The sequence below is a fragment of the Schistocerca serialis genome, chromosome 5 (assembly GCF_023864345.2).
Source record: "Schistocerca serialis cubense isolate TAMUIC-IGC-003099 chromosome 5, iqSchSeri2.2, whole genome shotgun sequence".
Lineage (NCBI taxonomy): Eukaryota > Metazoa > Arthropoda > Insecta > Orthoptera > Acrididae > Schistocerca > Schistocerca serialis.
Window position 1 is genome coordinate 234,583,963 of NC_064642.1, and position 17,544 is coordinate 234,601,506.

At 41.2% G+C, this 17,544-nt stretch overlaps 1 protein-coding gene across 4 annotated transcripts in view; it reads left to right on the forward strand.

The window, feature by feature from the left end:
- Positions 1-13,702, forward strand: part of LOC126482386 (peptidoglycan-recognition protein LA-like) — a 554,285-nt gene extending 540,583 nt beyond the window's left edge. For all 4 annotated transcript variants that reach the window (XM_050106486.1, XM_050106489.1, XM_050106488.1 and 1 more), the window contains one exon: positions 10,644-13,702. In XM_050106486.1, the coding sequence (XP_049962443.1) occupies positions 10,644-11,173 (530 nt within the window). In that variant the 3' untranslated portion in view covers positions 11,174-13,702. The remainder of the gene's footprint in view (positions 1-10,643) is intronic.
- Positions 13,703-17,544: the final 3,842 nt, after the last annotated feature.

Genomic DNA, 17,544 nt, shown 5'->3' on the forward strand with positions numbered 1-17,544 from the left:
ACTAAATGTGTATCTCACAGATATTAGGCGTGTACTGATATCCAATCGGGTGACAGGTGTAAAGGAGCGTTAAACACAGAAGTGTGGAAAGTAGCATAAAAAAAGGACATAAAACACATGTACAGGATACCACAGAAATATTGCAACAAACATCGAGGGGTTGTAGAGGGTGTCTTCAGAAACAAATCGAGGATTGGAACCCACGTCCAGAAGTGTCATCCTACGGCGCTACAGAGGGTGAAGTTACAAGCGCCGTTGCCTGCCACTACGTCACTCCTTAGGCAGCAAACGTGACTCTGTACGCTGGTGTACCGGAGGCGGAACGTCTCCCAGTGTTGTTTGTTATTCAGTGACCATGTCTGATTGCCACAATCCCCAATGTGGAAGATGGTGCTAACTGCCGTATAGACAGAGGTTGTCTCCTATGTCTCTGTTGCCTTGGTGGATGACGGTTTAGGATACAGGTTTCCATCTGCAGTTTATTTTTCTCTTGTATACCGAAAAACAAATAAACTGCAGATGGAGATACGCGCCCAAAACCGTCGTCCACCGAGGAAAAAGGGCATCGCATTCATTCATAGGAGACAACCTCTGTCTATACATCAGTTAGCACCATCTTCCCCATTGGGGATTGTGGCAATCATTCACGATCAATTAATAACAGACAACATTTCGAGACGTTCCACCTACGATCCGTCAGTGCACAGAGTCACGTCTGCTGCGAAGTGGTGGTCCGGTGGCAGGCGCTACCGCCTATAGCTGTGACACTCTTTAGCGTTGTTAGAAGACGTTTCCAGGCATGGGTTCTTGTCCTGGATTTGTTCCTGAAGATACCCTCTATAAACCCTTGATGTCTGTTGCATTATTTGTGGGATACCCAGTATACAGAGTGTACATAGAATCCGGAAACACTTTCAATCATTTATTGCACAAGAACCAAACATTGTACATACATCATACATATGTCATTTTGAAGAGAAATCATGAAAGTTTTTTTTTTCATGTAGCCTATACCGCCACACCGTAGTTAGGTAATTTGCGGATAGTCATCGCTAGTCGTAAATATGGCGAGTTCAGGTGCGGAGCGAACTTACTGTATGTTAGAGTTCGACAAAAACAAGTGTGATACAGCTGTTCAACGGATGTTTAGAACCAAGTACGGTAAGAAGCCACTAACAAGGAAGGCCATTTACCACTGGCACAAGACATTCTTTACGACGGTTTGCTTTTGCCCGGCAAAGAAAAGCGGACGTCCCAGAGTGAGTGAAGTGAATGTGAAGCGCGTAGGAGAGACATTCATAAGGAGTCTAAAGAAACCGGTGCGTCGTGCATCCCATGAACTCGAAATGGCTCCAATGACAGTGTGGAAACTCCTGCGACAGAAGCTGTCTCTGAAACAATTCAAATTGGAACTAGTGCAGAAGCTCAATGACGACGACAAAGACAAGCGTTTTGAGTTTTGTTCGCAGTTGCAACAATTGAATGAGGAGGGGGATGGCGTTGTTGATCGCTTAATTTTTAGCGACGAAGCCACTTTTCACACTAACGGGAAAATGAACAAGCATAATTGTCGAATCTGGGGTACAAGGCATCCACACGAATGCAGTGAATTTGATCGTGATTCCCCAAAGGTAAATGTTATTTGTGCCTTGTCACGTCGAAAAGTGTACGGGCCATTCTTCTTCGCCGAGAGCACTGGCACTGGATATTCCTATTTGGACATGTTGCAGCAGTGGCTGATGCCTCAAATGCAATCGGACTCTCCATCTTTCAGCAGGATGGAGCTCCACCCCATTTTCATCATGAGGTTCGTGGGTACCTGGACACGGAGCTGCCGCATCGATGGATCGGCCGTGCTACAGAAGGGGACAGCTGTTTCATGAAATGGCCTCCCCCATCACCAGATCTCACTGCGTGTGACTTTTTTCTGTGGGGACACATCAAAGATCTGGTATATGTACCTCCTCTACCATGTGATGTAGCAGAGCTCCGGGAGGGAATACGGGAAGCGACCGCCACAGTCGATGATGCCATACTGGGACGGGTATGGCAAGAATTCGATTACCGTATTGACTTCTGCCGGGTCACTCATGGTTCGCATATCGAATGTTTGTAAAAAACTTCCAGAGCTTCTCTACAAAATGCAATATGTATGACATCTGTACAATGTTTAGTTCTTGTGCAATAAATAATTGAAGGTGTTCCGAGACTTTATGTACACCCTGTGTATTCAGTCCACAGTCTTCCTTAGAGCTATCCTTGTTATTTTGTGTGAGAGAATCGTTATGTCTATACTACTATATAAGAAATCCTAAAAATAATAAAAAAACAATGAGTGCTTCAACTAATGCAAATAATGTCTGTGAAAAAAAGTAGTGTGTATGTAATAATTCTAATGTGATAACGGCAACAATGAACCTAGGCGTTAAGTGTATCATCAAATGGCGTCGTGTGAAAATTATGACAAGTAAGAATTACATATTAATGCAACCAGAAAGAGAATACATCATAAACACAAAGAAAGAAAGACATCAACATCAAGTTGCATCGAAAGTAAACATATAACACTAAATGTGAACCCGATCTGTGACCAGGATCACTCTGTGCCGTCACACGAGAATTGTGGGACATTCATCTCATTTCAAGAGAGTGGTGGGGTGTTCATCGACGGACAGCTTTCAGTGCTGAGGGCCATGGATCATTTCGGTGCACTTCCACCTGGTCATAGCTCGCAGTGTGTGTGTGTGTGTGTGTGTGTGTGTGTGTGTGTGTGTGACACATCTGGCAAGTTCAGAATCGGCAGTACATAGGAGGTGGATCATTTCCAAGTCTCCTCAAACATAGTTTGCAGGGGTGTCCGTGATGCTAGGTGTTACATCACTTGAGCAATGCTGAAAAAACTGTTAATTCAAATTCCCATCATGTCGACTTTATGACAACACGTGCATTTGACCAGGAGCAAACGATCTGCATTGCCTTCTAAAGGTTAATGTGCTGTTGGCAGTGTTGCTCTTTCATACTGTCAACCCGACTGTACTTGATATCACACTTGTTAACTGCCTCATTGTGCTGAACAGTGTAACTGGCTGTGGAACGGTGTGAACAAGTAGCTCCTCGCTATCCAAGGGTTTGAACTGAATAGGTTATGTTGATCAATATCAAGTGTGACAGCAGATAGCATTTAGGGTATTCTCAATCGAATGTGGTATGGGACTGTATTGTATTACGGACTCGCTTACTCATAGATCTTCCACAAAGAGGAAAGGTGAGTTTTCGTGATCATAATGTAGGCCCTATAGGTGATAATTTCATCATTTTCTGTAAGTAAAAAAGTCCATTTCCTATGCTACAGCACCAACTTGACTAGTAATCAGAGCACTCATAGTGGGCTAGGTACCCCAGCAGACATCAACAGCTCTGTCGTCCAGGATTGTGGTACAACCATGTTGTGATGGGGAAGCTACACCTTTGTTGTCTTTTCCCACTTTTCCACTGCGAGCTTGCAGCTGATTTATTCGAAACCCCCCATTCCTTCATTCCTGCACACATTAAAAGTGAAAACGCCTAGCCCACTGTAGGTGGACAACCTTTTCTTTTTCAACCATCAGTTGGGGAGGCCGTTCGCTACCCTGGTCTGCCTCACAGTTGGAGCATAGTGTTGTTGCATACCTAGTCCTCGTTCGTGATTCTGCACAGTCCATGAAACCAGATTCAGTACAAAAACTTACTCAACTATACTGTTAAACACAGCATATAAATATATTTCAGTGATAGCAATATATAGACAAATTTGTGTATGGAATATTTTAATGACACAAAAATAAAATTTTTCCAAGTATAATAATGACAACGAATTCCCATGTCTGATTTCTTATTACTAATATTATCATATGTACATGTAATATTATACTTAATTCTAATTGACTTTCAGTGTCTCATTACGAAATGCAATCATTCCTTGCCAGGTGAGTGTTTATTCTGCAGGGAGTCTCAAACCTTTTGGGACAAATTGAAACATGTGTTGGTCTGTCCATAATCGATTGTACTGAGATAGGTAGCCAGTGGTCAGAAATGCATATTTATTATACTATGGAAATACACAGCCTCCACAGCTTAACAGCAACATAGCTCCTAGTTATTGCACAAAGTGACGACCGCCAGTCTCAATGCATGCATGCCAATGGTGTATGATGTTCTTCCACAGGATCACAAAGATCCTGGGTGTCTGTTTTACGAGGAGACAGGCAGTTTGGACTCTAGGAAGCAGGTCTTCATCCATTTCTACAGAACTTTCATACACTGTCTTCACATAACTATTGAAGAAAAAGTCTAGAGGCTGATCGCACTGGCCATGGGACAAGACCCACCTTCCAATCCAACAATGAGGGCACCTATTATTCAGGTGTCTGTAGACATTAACATCAAAGTGGGCTGTTGCGCCATCATGTTGACACCACATCATTTCGCACAGAACAAGAACTATGGCAGCACATCTCTCAGGAATGCCAGGTAACATAGACCAGCCAAATGGGAAGGCAGCAAATAAGGTTCCATTAGGTGATCTTGGCTAATGCACGTCCATACATTGACAGAGAATTTTTGCTGCTGGCTACCGATGTGGGTGGTATGAGAATTGTCTTCACTCCAGACATAGCGGTTGCAGGTGTGGAAAGCACCATCACAGATGAATGAGGCCTTATCCATGAGCAATACAAACTGTACAGAGTTCGGCGCTACAATTCTGTGGTGGATAATGGACTGACAGAAGTGAATGCAGGGCTCAAAATCCGTTGGTCCCAGTGCTTGATAAGGGGTGTAATACCTGTTTCACCAGTACTCTCCGAACTCCATCCTTTGAAGTGTACGTTTTTCTGACAATTTGACAGGTGCTTACTGCTGGGGTGTCAGCCACACGATCCAATACCATCTCCTCAAATTCTGGTGCCGGTACCTGTCTTCGGAAGGAACCTTAGCCGGCTCTCTATAGCATGAATGACCCTCTCCCTTTTCAGTTGGTATCCACGGAGATAAACTTCTTCCATTTAGGACGATTCCTGTGGGGAAAGTGTTCCCTGTATATTCGTGCTGCTTTATGGGCATTACATTGTGCTGCACCATACATTAAATGCATGCCTACCAATTCTTGTGGCGAGTAGTGTTCCATATTTGACTACGAGTCATGTCCCGTACGCAGTAAAACACCTCACCATGGACACATCACAAGATCTGCAATGGACAACTGGTACCAGGGATATTGGTGTGCATGCAGCACAGGTCAATACACTAATGTAATGCATGCAGCTGTCACATGACACACGTGCTGTGAACTAAGTTGTGCACAACATGTTTGTTTGGTGGTCAGAGGTGTACGCTGTTTATAAGTCGCTGCCTGCTCCATTATACAACTGACATCCGGGATCTTTTCGGGAGTGCAGCAGAACTGCAAGCACAGTTGCATTCACTGAGAATGGCGGCCATAGCTTTGAACAATTACTGTGAGCTACGACGTGCATGTCCATAACATAATAAATATGCATTTCTGACCACTGGGTCCTTATCTCGATATATTCGGTTGTAGACCCACTATCACATATTTGAATATGACCCAAAAGGGTTGAGTCACCCTGTATACACGTTAAGATTAACTAAGGTTAGTTAAGTTGTTATTTGTTTCTTGTTAATCTACGTCTTCTGTTTAAGCCGCGCCTTAATACCTACCAACCTTAATTAGTTTTAAGCTCACCAAATCCAGTTAGCTACGTACGCCATACAAGTAACAAGTAGACCGTAAATGATGTATGCTTAAGAAGGTCAGCATCTTTGATTACTGCATGTGAGCCGAGGTGTGCCGTTAGTGGTACTGTATTTGTATCTGAGCGACATCACTATCTATTCAGCTTCCCCACTCTGTTCCCATTTAGCAAGTGCTTTCCATGCCGTGTGCTTGATTTGTGAACAAAAATCTCACAACACAAAAAAATTTTACAGCACACATTAAACCCATTAAATAAACATCGCTCTGAAAATTGCAGGTGAAGTCGAGCAGAGCTGCTCACTGTCTTATTCTGTATACCACGTTGTGTACGTACCTTTGTACGAGTGTACTCGCAATTTCGAAAGCTTCTATTCTCTTCTTGTCTAAACTATTTATCGTCCACGTTTCACATCCATACATGGCTACACTCCATACAAATACTTTCAGAAACGACTTCCTTACACTTAAATCTATACTCGATGTTAACAAATTTCTCTTCTTCAGAAACGCGTTCCTTGCCATTGCCAGTCTACATTTTATATCCTCTCTACTTCGACCATCATCAGTTATTTTGCTCCCCAAATAGCAAACCTCCTTTACTACTTTAAGTGTCTCATTTCCTAATCTAATTCCCTCAGCGTCACCCGACTCAATTCGACTACATTCCATTATCCTCGTTTTGATTTTGTTGATGTTCATCTTGCACCCTCCTTTCAAAACACTGTCCATTCCGTTCAACTGCTCATCCAAGTCCTTTGCTGTCTCTGCCAGAATTACAATGTCATCGGCGAACCTCAAAGTTATTATTTCTTCTCCATGGATTTTAATTCCTACTCCGAATTTTTCTTTTGTTTCCTTTACTGCTTCCTCAATATACAGATTGAATAACATCGGGGAGAGGCTACAACCCTGTCTCACTCCCTTCCCAACCACTGCTTCCCTTTCATGCCCCTCAACTCATAACTACCATCTGGTTTCTGTACAAACTGTAAATAGCCTTTCGCTCCCTGTGTATTACCTCTGCCACCTTCAGAATTTGAAAGACAGTATTCCAGTCAACATTGTCAAAAGCTTTCTCTAAGTCTACAAATGCTAGAAACGTAGGTTTGCCTTTCCTTAATCTTTCTTCTAAGATAAGTCGTAGGGTCAGTATTGCATCACGTATACCAATATTTCTACGGAATCCAAACTGATCTTCCCCGAGATCAGCTTCTACCAGTTTTTCCATTCGTCTGTAAACAATTCGCGTTAGTATTTTGCAGCTGTGACTTATTAAACTGATAGTTCGGTAATTTTCACATCTGTCAACACCTGCTTTCTTTGGGATTGGAATTATTATATTCTTTTTGAAGTCTGAGGGTATCTGTCAGTAGTTCTAATGGAATGTTGTCTACTCCCAGGGCCTTGTATCAATACTTGTATTAATACTCATCAAACATTGTGATTTGTTGTTCTCGTGTGCTTATGTTTGACCTGAAACCCATAGCAAATTACAATAGATAGGGTTTGATAGTGACCATTGTTTCCTTCAGCAGCTTGATGGAACTGCCCATGATCGTTTGAGTTACCACATAAATGTTTCATGTCTGCTAGGGCCCTCCAGTTTCAAAATGGTTCACATGGCTCTGAGCACTATGTGACTTAAACATCTGAAATCATCAGTCCCCTAGACTTATAACTACTTAAACCTAACTAACCTAAGGACATCACACACATCCTTGCCCGAGGCAGAATTCAAACCTGCGACCGTAGCAGCCGCGTAGTTCCGGACTGCAGCGCCTGAAACCGCTCGGCCACACCGGCCGGCCCCCTCCAGTTTAATAAATTGAAGTCGTTAAGTTATCCATTGAGACATCTGTAATGACATTCACGTATCGTAAGGGAAAAGTACTGATTATCGGTAAGGTCACCCAGCACAGTTCTGTGTAACATCCACAGAGATATGCCGATGGCTCACACCTCATCCACTGGCCAGCTAAATACCTGATCTTAATCTCATAGAAAATGCCTGGAACGGTTTGGAACAATGGAACAATCAAGATTCCCACAACTTCTTGGCTCTGTGAGATCTAGTCATCAGTGAGCGGCTTCAGCTGCATGTAGCATACCTCTACAGACGGTGTTACATGGTATTAACATGATGTCTGCTGGGCCTCAGTAAGTTTTGTCCGTGTACATATTTCAATATATTTAGTATTGACTATATATGGTGTCCCAGGAGAAGTGATCAGTATTCAAGGATATGACACGAACGCTCATTTCCGAGAGAGAAAAAAATTTAATATATATTTGTTTTTGGTCATTGATAGGTCCATCCAGTTTAAAAGAGCGAATGATGGGACAGAGTTACTTGCATTTTTGGGAAGATTCGTTTGTTGAACACACTGAAGATCTTTCTTTGGCCATGAGGACAACAAAATACTTCCATCATGACGCTGCCACTCCACATTTTACCAGACGTGTGAGGGAACATCTCAGCCACACATACAGTAATCGCTGAATTGGTTGTCATACTACAATTAATGGGCCATAAACATCATCAGGCAACATTATAGAAGGGGCGATCAGAGGCACTCACACAATCAACACATGTTCTCCCAAGAGTACACAAATGCGCTGAAGTTGACAGTGGGATACTTTAAAAGAGCTGTAATGTAACGTATACGATAATGCTTAGATGTGAATATGTTAAAAATACTTATTTTTCAATCCGTACTTTGTAAAGCACATGTTGTAACGTTTACTAACTGTTGAACATTTTTTCCATGTGTAAATCTGACAATGTATTTAATAATAACAGAAAATAAATAACAGTGTAAATTAAGTGTGTTCTTTGTCTGAAACCATTCGGAATAGGACACATTTCGATATGAAGCATTTTGCCTCAAATGATCGTTCCTGTCATATCCCTGAATTACTGACCACTCCTGCTGCAACACCTCGCACAATTCACGGCTTGGACAAGGTATGTTTTTTATTTCCTTTTATGCCGCAGTAAAGACATGGACGTGCTATTTGCTGTAATTATTTTACGATGCCTCAAGGCGGTCAGATGATCGAAACCGCTACTTGTTGATAAGAATAGTAAGACAGTGTAGAGTCTTCAGAGCTGCATGATGATGATGATGACAGAAATTTCTAAACGTCTATTTTATGTTTTTTTTTTTTTGAGGGTATGTTTGTTCTGTCGTTACAACTACAGAAAAATGCGTGTTTTTCTCATCAGTCGTGTTTCGCTTTATTGAAGTAAAGCGTCAGTGGTCTGCAATTGAAGCTACTTATAGTTTCATTTGTTTTATGGATCGAAAAACAATTCGTTGACAAATGTTTGGTTTTTACTTTCCATCATTTCTGCTTGGTTTTTCGCCTACATCTGAAATGCCGTCTACTAGGGCGTTTTTGGTTCCTTTCTTCGTTAGGCACTGACAATTGTGTTCTAGTTTTACCCTGCTTTGCAGAACTATGCAATCTTGACGTTTAACTCAACATAATTTCGTACAACACCGTTCAGTGGTTATTTGTATGCATCTAAGTGTGTACCGTGCTTTGTAGTGGTGCAAACATCGCCACTAATGTTTCTTTGATCTACATATTTTTTCTTTCGTTGTAGTTCACTATATGTCTGTTAGTCTATTTAATTATGTTACTGTGTATTTGTATATTGTGTAAGAGAAATGTGGTGATGGAGTATAAATTTTGTGCAGTGAGTCGGCGGTGGGGAGGAGGGGGGGGGGGGACAAGTAAAGATGAAGAGAGTACGTGCATGGAGAGTGAGTTGGAGGAGAAAGGTGAGAGGTAAATTGGAGGTGGGGGGGGGGGGGGGGGGCTGAGAGAGAGAAGTATGGAAAAGGCCCTTTTTCTTTTTTTAAGTGAATTCTTGAGCTGTTTTATTTGTTTGGCCATTGAGCAACTGTTTACCAGGTGATCAAAAAGTCAGTAAAATTTGAAAACTTAATAAACCACGGAATAATGTAGATAGAGAAGTAAAAATTGACACACATGCTTGGAATGACATGGAGTTTTATTAGAACAAAAAAAAGTATTGCTAGACGCGTGAAAGATCTCTTGGTGATGATCGTGTGCTCAGCCGCCACTTTCGTCATGCTTGGCCTTCCAGGTCCCCAGACGTCAGTCCGTGCGATTATTGGCTTTGGGGTTACCTGAAGTCGCAAGTATATCGTGATCGACCGACATCTCTAGGGATGCTGAAAGGCAATATCCGACGCCAATGCCTCACCATAGCTCCGGACATGCTTTACAGTGCTGTTCACAACAATATTCCTCGACTACAGCCATTGTTGGGGAATAATGGTGGACATATTGAGCATTTCCTGTAAAGAACATCATCTTTGCTTTGTCTTACTTTGTTATGCTAATTATTGCTATTCTGATCAGATGAAGCGCCATCTGTCGGGCATTTTTTGAACGTTTGTATTTTTTTGGTTCTAATAAAACCCCATGTCATTCCAAGCATGTGTGTCAATGCGTACCTCTCTATCTACATTATTCCGTGATTTATTCAGTTTTCAAATTTATACTGACTTGTTGATCACCCGGTACTTTGTGTTAATGCTTTTTGTGTATGAAATCTTTTTGGAAAGGGAGCAGGTGTCTGCCTTTACTGATTCTTATGGAGTTATCTTTTTCAGTAGTGCTTGGTCTATGGTATTCCTGTTTAAGATGCGTTGAAATGTTGAATGATCCGTATCGTATTTCCGTTCTCGTATGTATTCTTTATATCTTCATGTCGTGCCAGTCATGCCAACTGAGCTGATGGGTACCAGATCCACATTAGGGGTTGCTGGCTACGGCTTGCACTGATGGATCCACGTTATTCTGTTACAGATGGGCACATTGTCATATGAACGTTACTTTTGTGTTATTGCAGAGACGAACGTGACGCTGAGCGGCAAGCTGTACATCGTCCCTCGTCGCGACTGGCTGGCTATGCCGCGGCTGGACCCCCCGGACTACTTGCATCCGCCGGTGCCCTACGTCATCATCAGCCACTCGGCCACAGAGGGCTGCGACACGCAGGCCGCCTGCACGCAGATGGTGCGCTTCATCCAGACCTTCCACATGGAGAGCCGGCACTGGTCCGACGTCGGCTACAACTTCATGGTGGGCGGCGACGGATACGCGTACGAAGGCCGCGGCTGGACTGTAGTCGGGGCGCACACCTACGGCTACAACAACCGCAGCATCGGCCTCAACATGATCGGCACCTTCATCAAAGTGCTACCCTCGGAAGCGCAGTTGGTCGCCCTGCGCCAGCTCATAGAGTTGGGCGTCCAGGAAGGCTACGTCGCCGAGAACTACAAGCTGCTGGCGCACCGGCAACTGTCCGCCACCGAGAGCCCAGGCACCAGGTTGTATGAGGAGCTGAAGACGTGGCCCCACTGGTCCCAAACCCCGTGAGCCTTCCTTTCACCTTGTGAAACATTCGACTTTTCTGAAGTTCGGCCCCTTATCCTTGAGACCACGAAGCAGGTCTGGTGAACATTGGAAATCTTTGACGTCAGGGCCCAAGTCCTCTGAGGCGACAAATCAGCTCTGGTGCATATTGGATACGACCGACGCCAGTTTCCTGAAACTTAAGTCCTGATCCGTACTGGTCACCTTTTATGAGGCCACGGGGCAACAACATCTAAACAGGCTAACTCAAAGGTGCAAGAGTCAAATACAATAATATAGTAGAGACTATGCACGTTCTTATGCAGACTTACACAGCCATTGTAACCGAACGTAAAATCTTCTGGGCGATCAGGCGTGTTATTTTCGCCTTGTGCTGCTTCTACAAGCTTCAACTGTCGAAAGCCAGTGAGGACAATCTCCCGTGTTCTTTCTGAAGAAATGGCATTAAAAATTCCCACGGCTCCGCCTTACAGACCATGTTAACTGCTCGGTGTTTACCTATTAATAGTGCGCTACCTACAACTCAGATTTTCATGTGTAGTCATCGCTATTAATCAAGTGCACAAAAACCAATTAAGGGGGGTAGGACGTCAAACGGGCCGACTTCGAGCAGGAGAAGCACCACAGGACATTTTAATTTCTACTGACTATACTTTTACAAATAAATTCATAAAACTTTGTCAGCATGACCAGGAAAGATTGAGGACTCACACTCATAGCAGTGGAAGTTCAAAAACGCAGTAAAATACCTTTCTTTTACATGTGAAATTTCATCATTTTTTCACTTACTACTGGCTGCATTTGTTTGTGTACGTACACTTTTCTTCCTAAGTATGAGAGATTCTTCGATGAATTTTGCACAGCATACAAGCAGTACTTACAGGTGTATGAAACTCTAGAATTTTCCAAATCTATTAAAAACTGTGGTAAAAATGGAGATAATTAACTATAAAATTGGAGTTTTTTCTAAACATGAAGTTTAAAATGTAACAGTTCATTCATTTTTTCATAAATTAAATAAACTCTAGAGTTTCATACACATGTAACTATAGTTTGTATGCTGTGCAAAATTCACCGAAGAATCTCTTTTACTCAAGAAGAAAAGTGTACCTATAGCAACAAATGCAGCCAGTAGAAAGTGAAAAAAATGATGAAATTTCACATGTAAAACAATGTATTTTGCTACGTTTTTGAGCTTCCACTGCTATGAGTATGAATCCTGAATCCTTCCTGATCATGCTTTCAAAGTTTTATGAATTTATTTGTAAAAGTATAGACAGTGGAAATTGAAATGTCCTGTGGTGCCTCTTCTGCTCCAAGTCGGCCCGTTTGACGTCCTACCCCCCTTAAATTGGCTTACCAGCGGTATCCTGAGTATTTGTACCCAGTAACAACTGGTTCACTCTGCTAAAGAAATCAGAAGACCACTGAAGAAGATCCCAGTAGAGGGGTCGAAACATTGAGTAAAATGGATTAATGATGCAGCCTCATCAGCGACAAGATTTCACTTCCAATGGCCGCTTAATTATCACAACTATCACGACAACTACGTCCACACTGCGATAGTGTTTTGAGTGACAGTCGATCCTTCAAATTCAGAGAATCGTTAGATCACAAATGCATTGGACACTGTACCAAACGAAAACAATATCTGTTATTCACTGCTGGTGCAGAATCAAAAATCGCAAGAACCAAAGTTTGGCAACATACTTGGTAAATCGCATGAAGCATGGCATGGCATGGAATGAGAAGGTAACTTCCGCAACACAACTACGTATTCAACGCTCCACTTCATCAAAATTAGCAAAACTAATTCACAATTAAATCAAATGAAGATACTTTTGTTGAAAATTCGAACTTACAAGTGTAGGGCTATTCGCTTCATCAGCATTATGAGTAATGTACGTTAAAACAGATTTGTTGTTCACTAAAGGGGCCGAAACAAAACCACCATCATCCGAAGATTTATGTGTGATTGCTTTACCAACAAATTTCGCGGCAGCCGCAGTCTGTCTGCAGTACATTCCAAATACTGCAGCTAAACTGTAATTCGACAGCAACTAAACGTGAAACACAGAGAAAGGGCCTTGAACGTTTCTAAATGATGTCCCATATGTGATATATAAATATCTCGGTTTGTGTTTGAGGTACAAAAGAGTCATCGAAAACTTGTTCATCGTTTCCTCAGTGGTGGACGAATCGCAATTTTTCTGTGGGCGATTCCGATATAATTGGAGAATGTACATGAATCTCATCCAGAAGATGGCGCACATAGTGTGCTTTCATAGCCGAGGTCTACAAATATTCTTTTATAGATTTTTCTCAGAAAAATACAATACTTTATTCACTTATTCGATTTATACGTCTTCCCTAATTACAGATATGTAAAATAAGAAGGGAAAAGACGAGAGTGTAAGTTTATGTAAACAAATAATGTATGAAAGATGATTAGAAATATAATTTCTGATCATATTTTTAAATGCAATTGTACTTGCAGTGTTTCACAATAAAACATGATGCTTTATACAATTATTCTAAGTACAGTTTTGTTTTCAGCTAAATTCTTAATGTAAAAAGCCAACGACTGAAGAGATAAAGAAGTCCTATAAGCAAAATGAACATGTTATAAACGTCGTCGCTCCTCCTTCCACTTTTTCTGTTTCTTCCCCAGCATAACTCTACTCCTGTAGACAATATAAGTACATAAACTATTGATTTTGGATTTTAATAGCTCCTTACAGCGCAACCAAAAACTCTGTTAACGTATTTTGAATCGGACAAAGGCAATTTGTCAAATGCGCATCCTCCCAGAACTGACCAAAATAAACATATAAATAAAACATTAACTACAGGAAGATTGCTCAGAAGTCTGTTTTAAGTTACTGGTTCCGAAGATTTTGAGATCAGCAGAAGGAGAAAGTAGAGTCTGTAATTAAAGGTCACTTGCTTATCTCCACCTTCGTAAATAAACGTTACTGCTGCGTAATTCAGCATTTCTTGAGATTCACTTTGACTTAGCGTCTGGTTCCAAGGGAATTGAAGGGTGGCGCTACCAAGCAAGCACAAGATTTTAGTACATTGACTGAAATACCACCGTAGTCAGAAGAGTGTCTTCTTTCCTGCGATCTAATAAGTTTTGTGATCCCTTTTACAGAGGATTTGGCCTGACTTGCGTCTGTTGGTTTTGTTAACATCAAGTACAGACTTGTCAGGAAGTCTTTTCTGAAAGTATTTGTATGGACTGTAACCTTGTATGGAACTGAAACATGGACGATAAATAGTTTGGACAAGAAGAGAATAGAAGCTTTCGAAATGCGGTGCTACAGAAGAACGCTGAAGATTAGTTGGGTAGATCACGTAACTAATGAGGAGGTACTGAATAGAATTGGGGAGAAGAGGTATTTGTGGTAAAACTTGACTATAAGAAGGGATCGGTTCGTAGGACACGTTCTAAGGCATCAATTTAGAAATGGAGTGCCGCGTGAAGGGTAAAAATCGTAGAGGGAGACCAAGAGATGAATACACTAAGCAGATTCAGAAGGAAATAGGTTGCAGTAGCTACTTGCAGATAAAAAAAACTTGCACAGGATAGAGTAGCATGGAGAGCTGCATCAAACCAGTCTCTGGATTGAAGACCACAACAACAACAACGTGTGTTGGTAGAGTGTGAAGTTCATATTTAAATAAATCTGATGGATCTACTTTGAATGATCCCTTTTTATTCATGTGTTATTCACATTCTGTTAGGAAGAATTTATTGAATTTAGTGCCCAATGGTTTGAATTTAACATGACGTGTCTCACTTCTTTTGTCATAAGGGAGTTGGATATCAGCTGATATAACAAGCGTATTTATTTTATGTCTAATAATGCTCCAAATTAACACTGCTTTGCTTTTGGAACTTTGAATTTTTTGTGGAGAGGAGACTGGTTATGCCCTTTTCATGACGCAGTGAAGAATTGTGGAGTAGTGGTTGTACTGCGACTTTAAGACTCAATTAGAGCTACTCGTCTGTATCAAATAAAGCTCTGTTCCTGGGAGAAGATACTTGGATTATTAATATTTGCTACTCCTTCTCAGCTTCCGGTATTCTTGTACCTGACTCGGTGCGAAGGAAAACGGTTCACAGTGTGGTAACAATACTTTTAGACGAGAATTAAATTTTTCGTATGATGTGTTTTCTTCGTAAACCTTTTCCCATTCTTCATCCCATAAATGACAAAATTTAACTCTTTCCTAAAATTTTTTTTACAAGACAACTTTTACTTTTCACTTAGTAGCTAAACGTTATTGTTCAGAATGTTTTACTGTTACCAGTTGGCCATCATGGTCAGATAAACCAGTCACTATAGAGTTCTCATCTCTTTCATGAAATGTAATTGGATTTAGAAATGAATTATCATCATCTGTTGCTTCGTGTTCCAATACCGTTGGTTCTGTTACTGTGTCAAACAATGCAAACCCGGCCTTCAGTAACTGCAGGTGCCGAGCATCAGTACCATCTGAAATGAAATCAGTACTGGAATCGCCACATGCAATCACTAACCAGTTATTTCTACCAAGTCTTTTATTAGTGTCTTCTCTAATTTTTTAATGACTCTGAAAACATTTGCTATTGGGAGTGCTAACACTGTCAGAACATGTATGCTGTAGGTTCCAAGTCTATTTCGGAGTATAGCTTTCAAAGAGCTATTTCAGTGCACTTCTCATTTCGACCTAGGCCTTTGTTCCGCATTTTGTTGACACAACCAACCCCACATTATATTAATATTTCGAAAATTTGCTTGATGCGGCTCTTTCCACTTCTCTGCTCTCTGCAGGGCTTTTCGCCTCTTCGTAACTGCTGTTGTCTATTCCCGTTTGAACCTGATTACTGTATCAAGCTTCTATGATTTTACTCCCACAATTGCCTACATTATCTCATTAACTATTCCTTGGTGCCTCACAATGTGTACTGTAAATGTATTTATTAATATAGTTAAGATCAGTCTAATTGGATTCAGTTCCTCTTTAACTTCTACTCGATCTACCACTCAAATCTTCTGCGTTCTCCTGTAGCTCACATTTCTTCTTTTCAGTTCTGTGTATAATCCATATTTCAGTTCCTTGTAAACTTCCTCCTCGGACTATGCTGAGTGTTTTTGGATAAGACGCGGGTTACAGCGTAATTTGTTTCAAAGTCATATAGTTGTAATGGAGAAGGAGATGGAGAAAGATTTATTGTTATGCGTAAATACAGCCTAGATACAGGGCGTGTTCGATCTGATATCGCGGTTATGGGCCTATGATAGGTTTTCGAGGAGAAACACTGATGACATCAGTTACCAGAGCTTGCTCTATATGAAGATTCAGTAACATCAGGTCTCTCTTTTCGCCTACTGTCTTCCTTTTATGTCTGACGATTCTGTACTTGCTGCCCCATTTCTGTAGAAACAGTATGTAACGATCTAGCTACTTGCATAACCTCCCTGATAACTTCAGAATTTCAGAGTATATTATAGTGAACGTTGTCAAAAGCTTTACCTAAATCTAAAAATGCTATACATGTGTGTGTGTGCATTTCTTGAACCTATCTTTTAAGATCAGTGATAGGGTCAGTAATGCCTCACATGTTCCTACATTACTCTGAAACCCGAATTCGTCTTCCCTCAGTTTGGCTTACACGAGTTGTTCCATTACTCTGTAGCTAATTCTGTTAAGCTTTCTACAACCATGATTTACTCAAATGATAATTCGGCAATACACATACGTGACAGCAATTGTCTTCTCTGGTATTCGGATTATTAGATTATGCTTGCAGTCACAGATTATTTCGGCTGTCTCATCTATCTTACGTTGCAGATGGACCAGTTTAGTTCTGCCAAAGACCTTAATTGTCAGAGAATGTCATCAACTCCAGGTTTCGTTTGCAGGTTAGGCTTTTCAGTGCTTTGTCAAAATCCTCTCGCAATATTACATCTCTTATCTCACCTTCATCCACTCCTTATTCCCTTTGCATAATACTGTGTACTAGTTCTTTCTTTTTCATAACTCCGCCCTATGTTCCTTCACCTCTCAGCATTCCCTTCTTTAATCAGTATTGGTTTGACATCTGAACTCTTGATGTTCATACAGTTGTTTCTCCTTTCTCCAAGTTTCTTTTAATTTCCTATGTGCAGCAACTAGTTTTCTGTAACCATGTGTGCTTTTTCGCCTTGCATTTCTCCTCCATCCATTCCTACTTTAACCATTTGGAAACTTGCCAATGTTGTTTTTTTGTCGTCTGTACCTCCTTCGTCTGCTTCATATCTATATTTTCTCCTTTCGTTAGAATATTTTCTCCTTTCGTTAGAATATTTTCTCCTTTCGTTACTTAAATCTAATATGTCTCATGT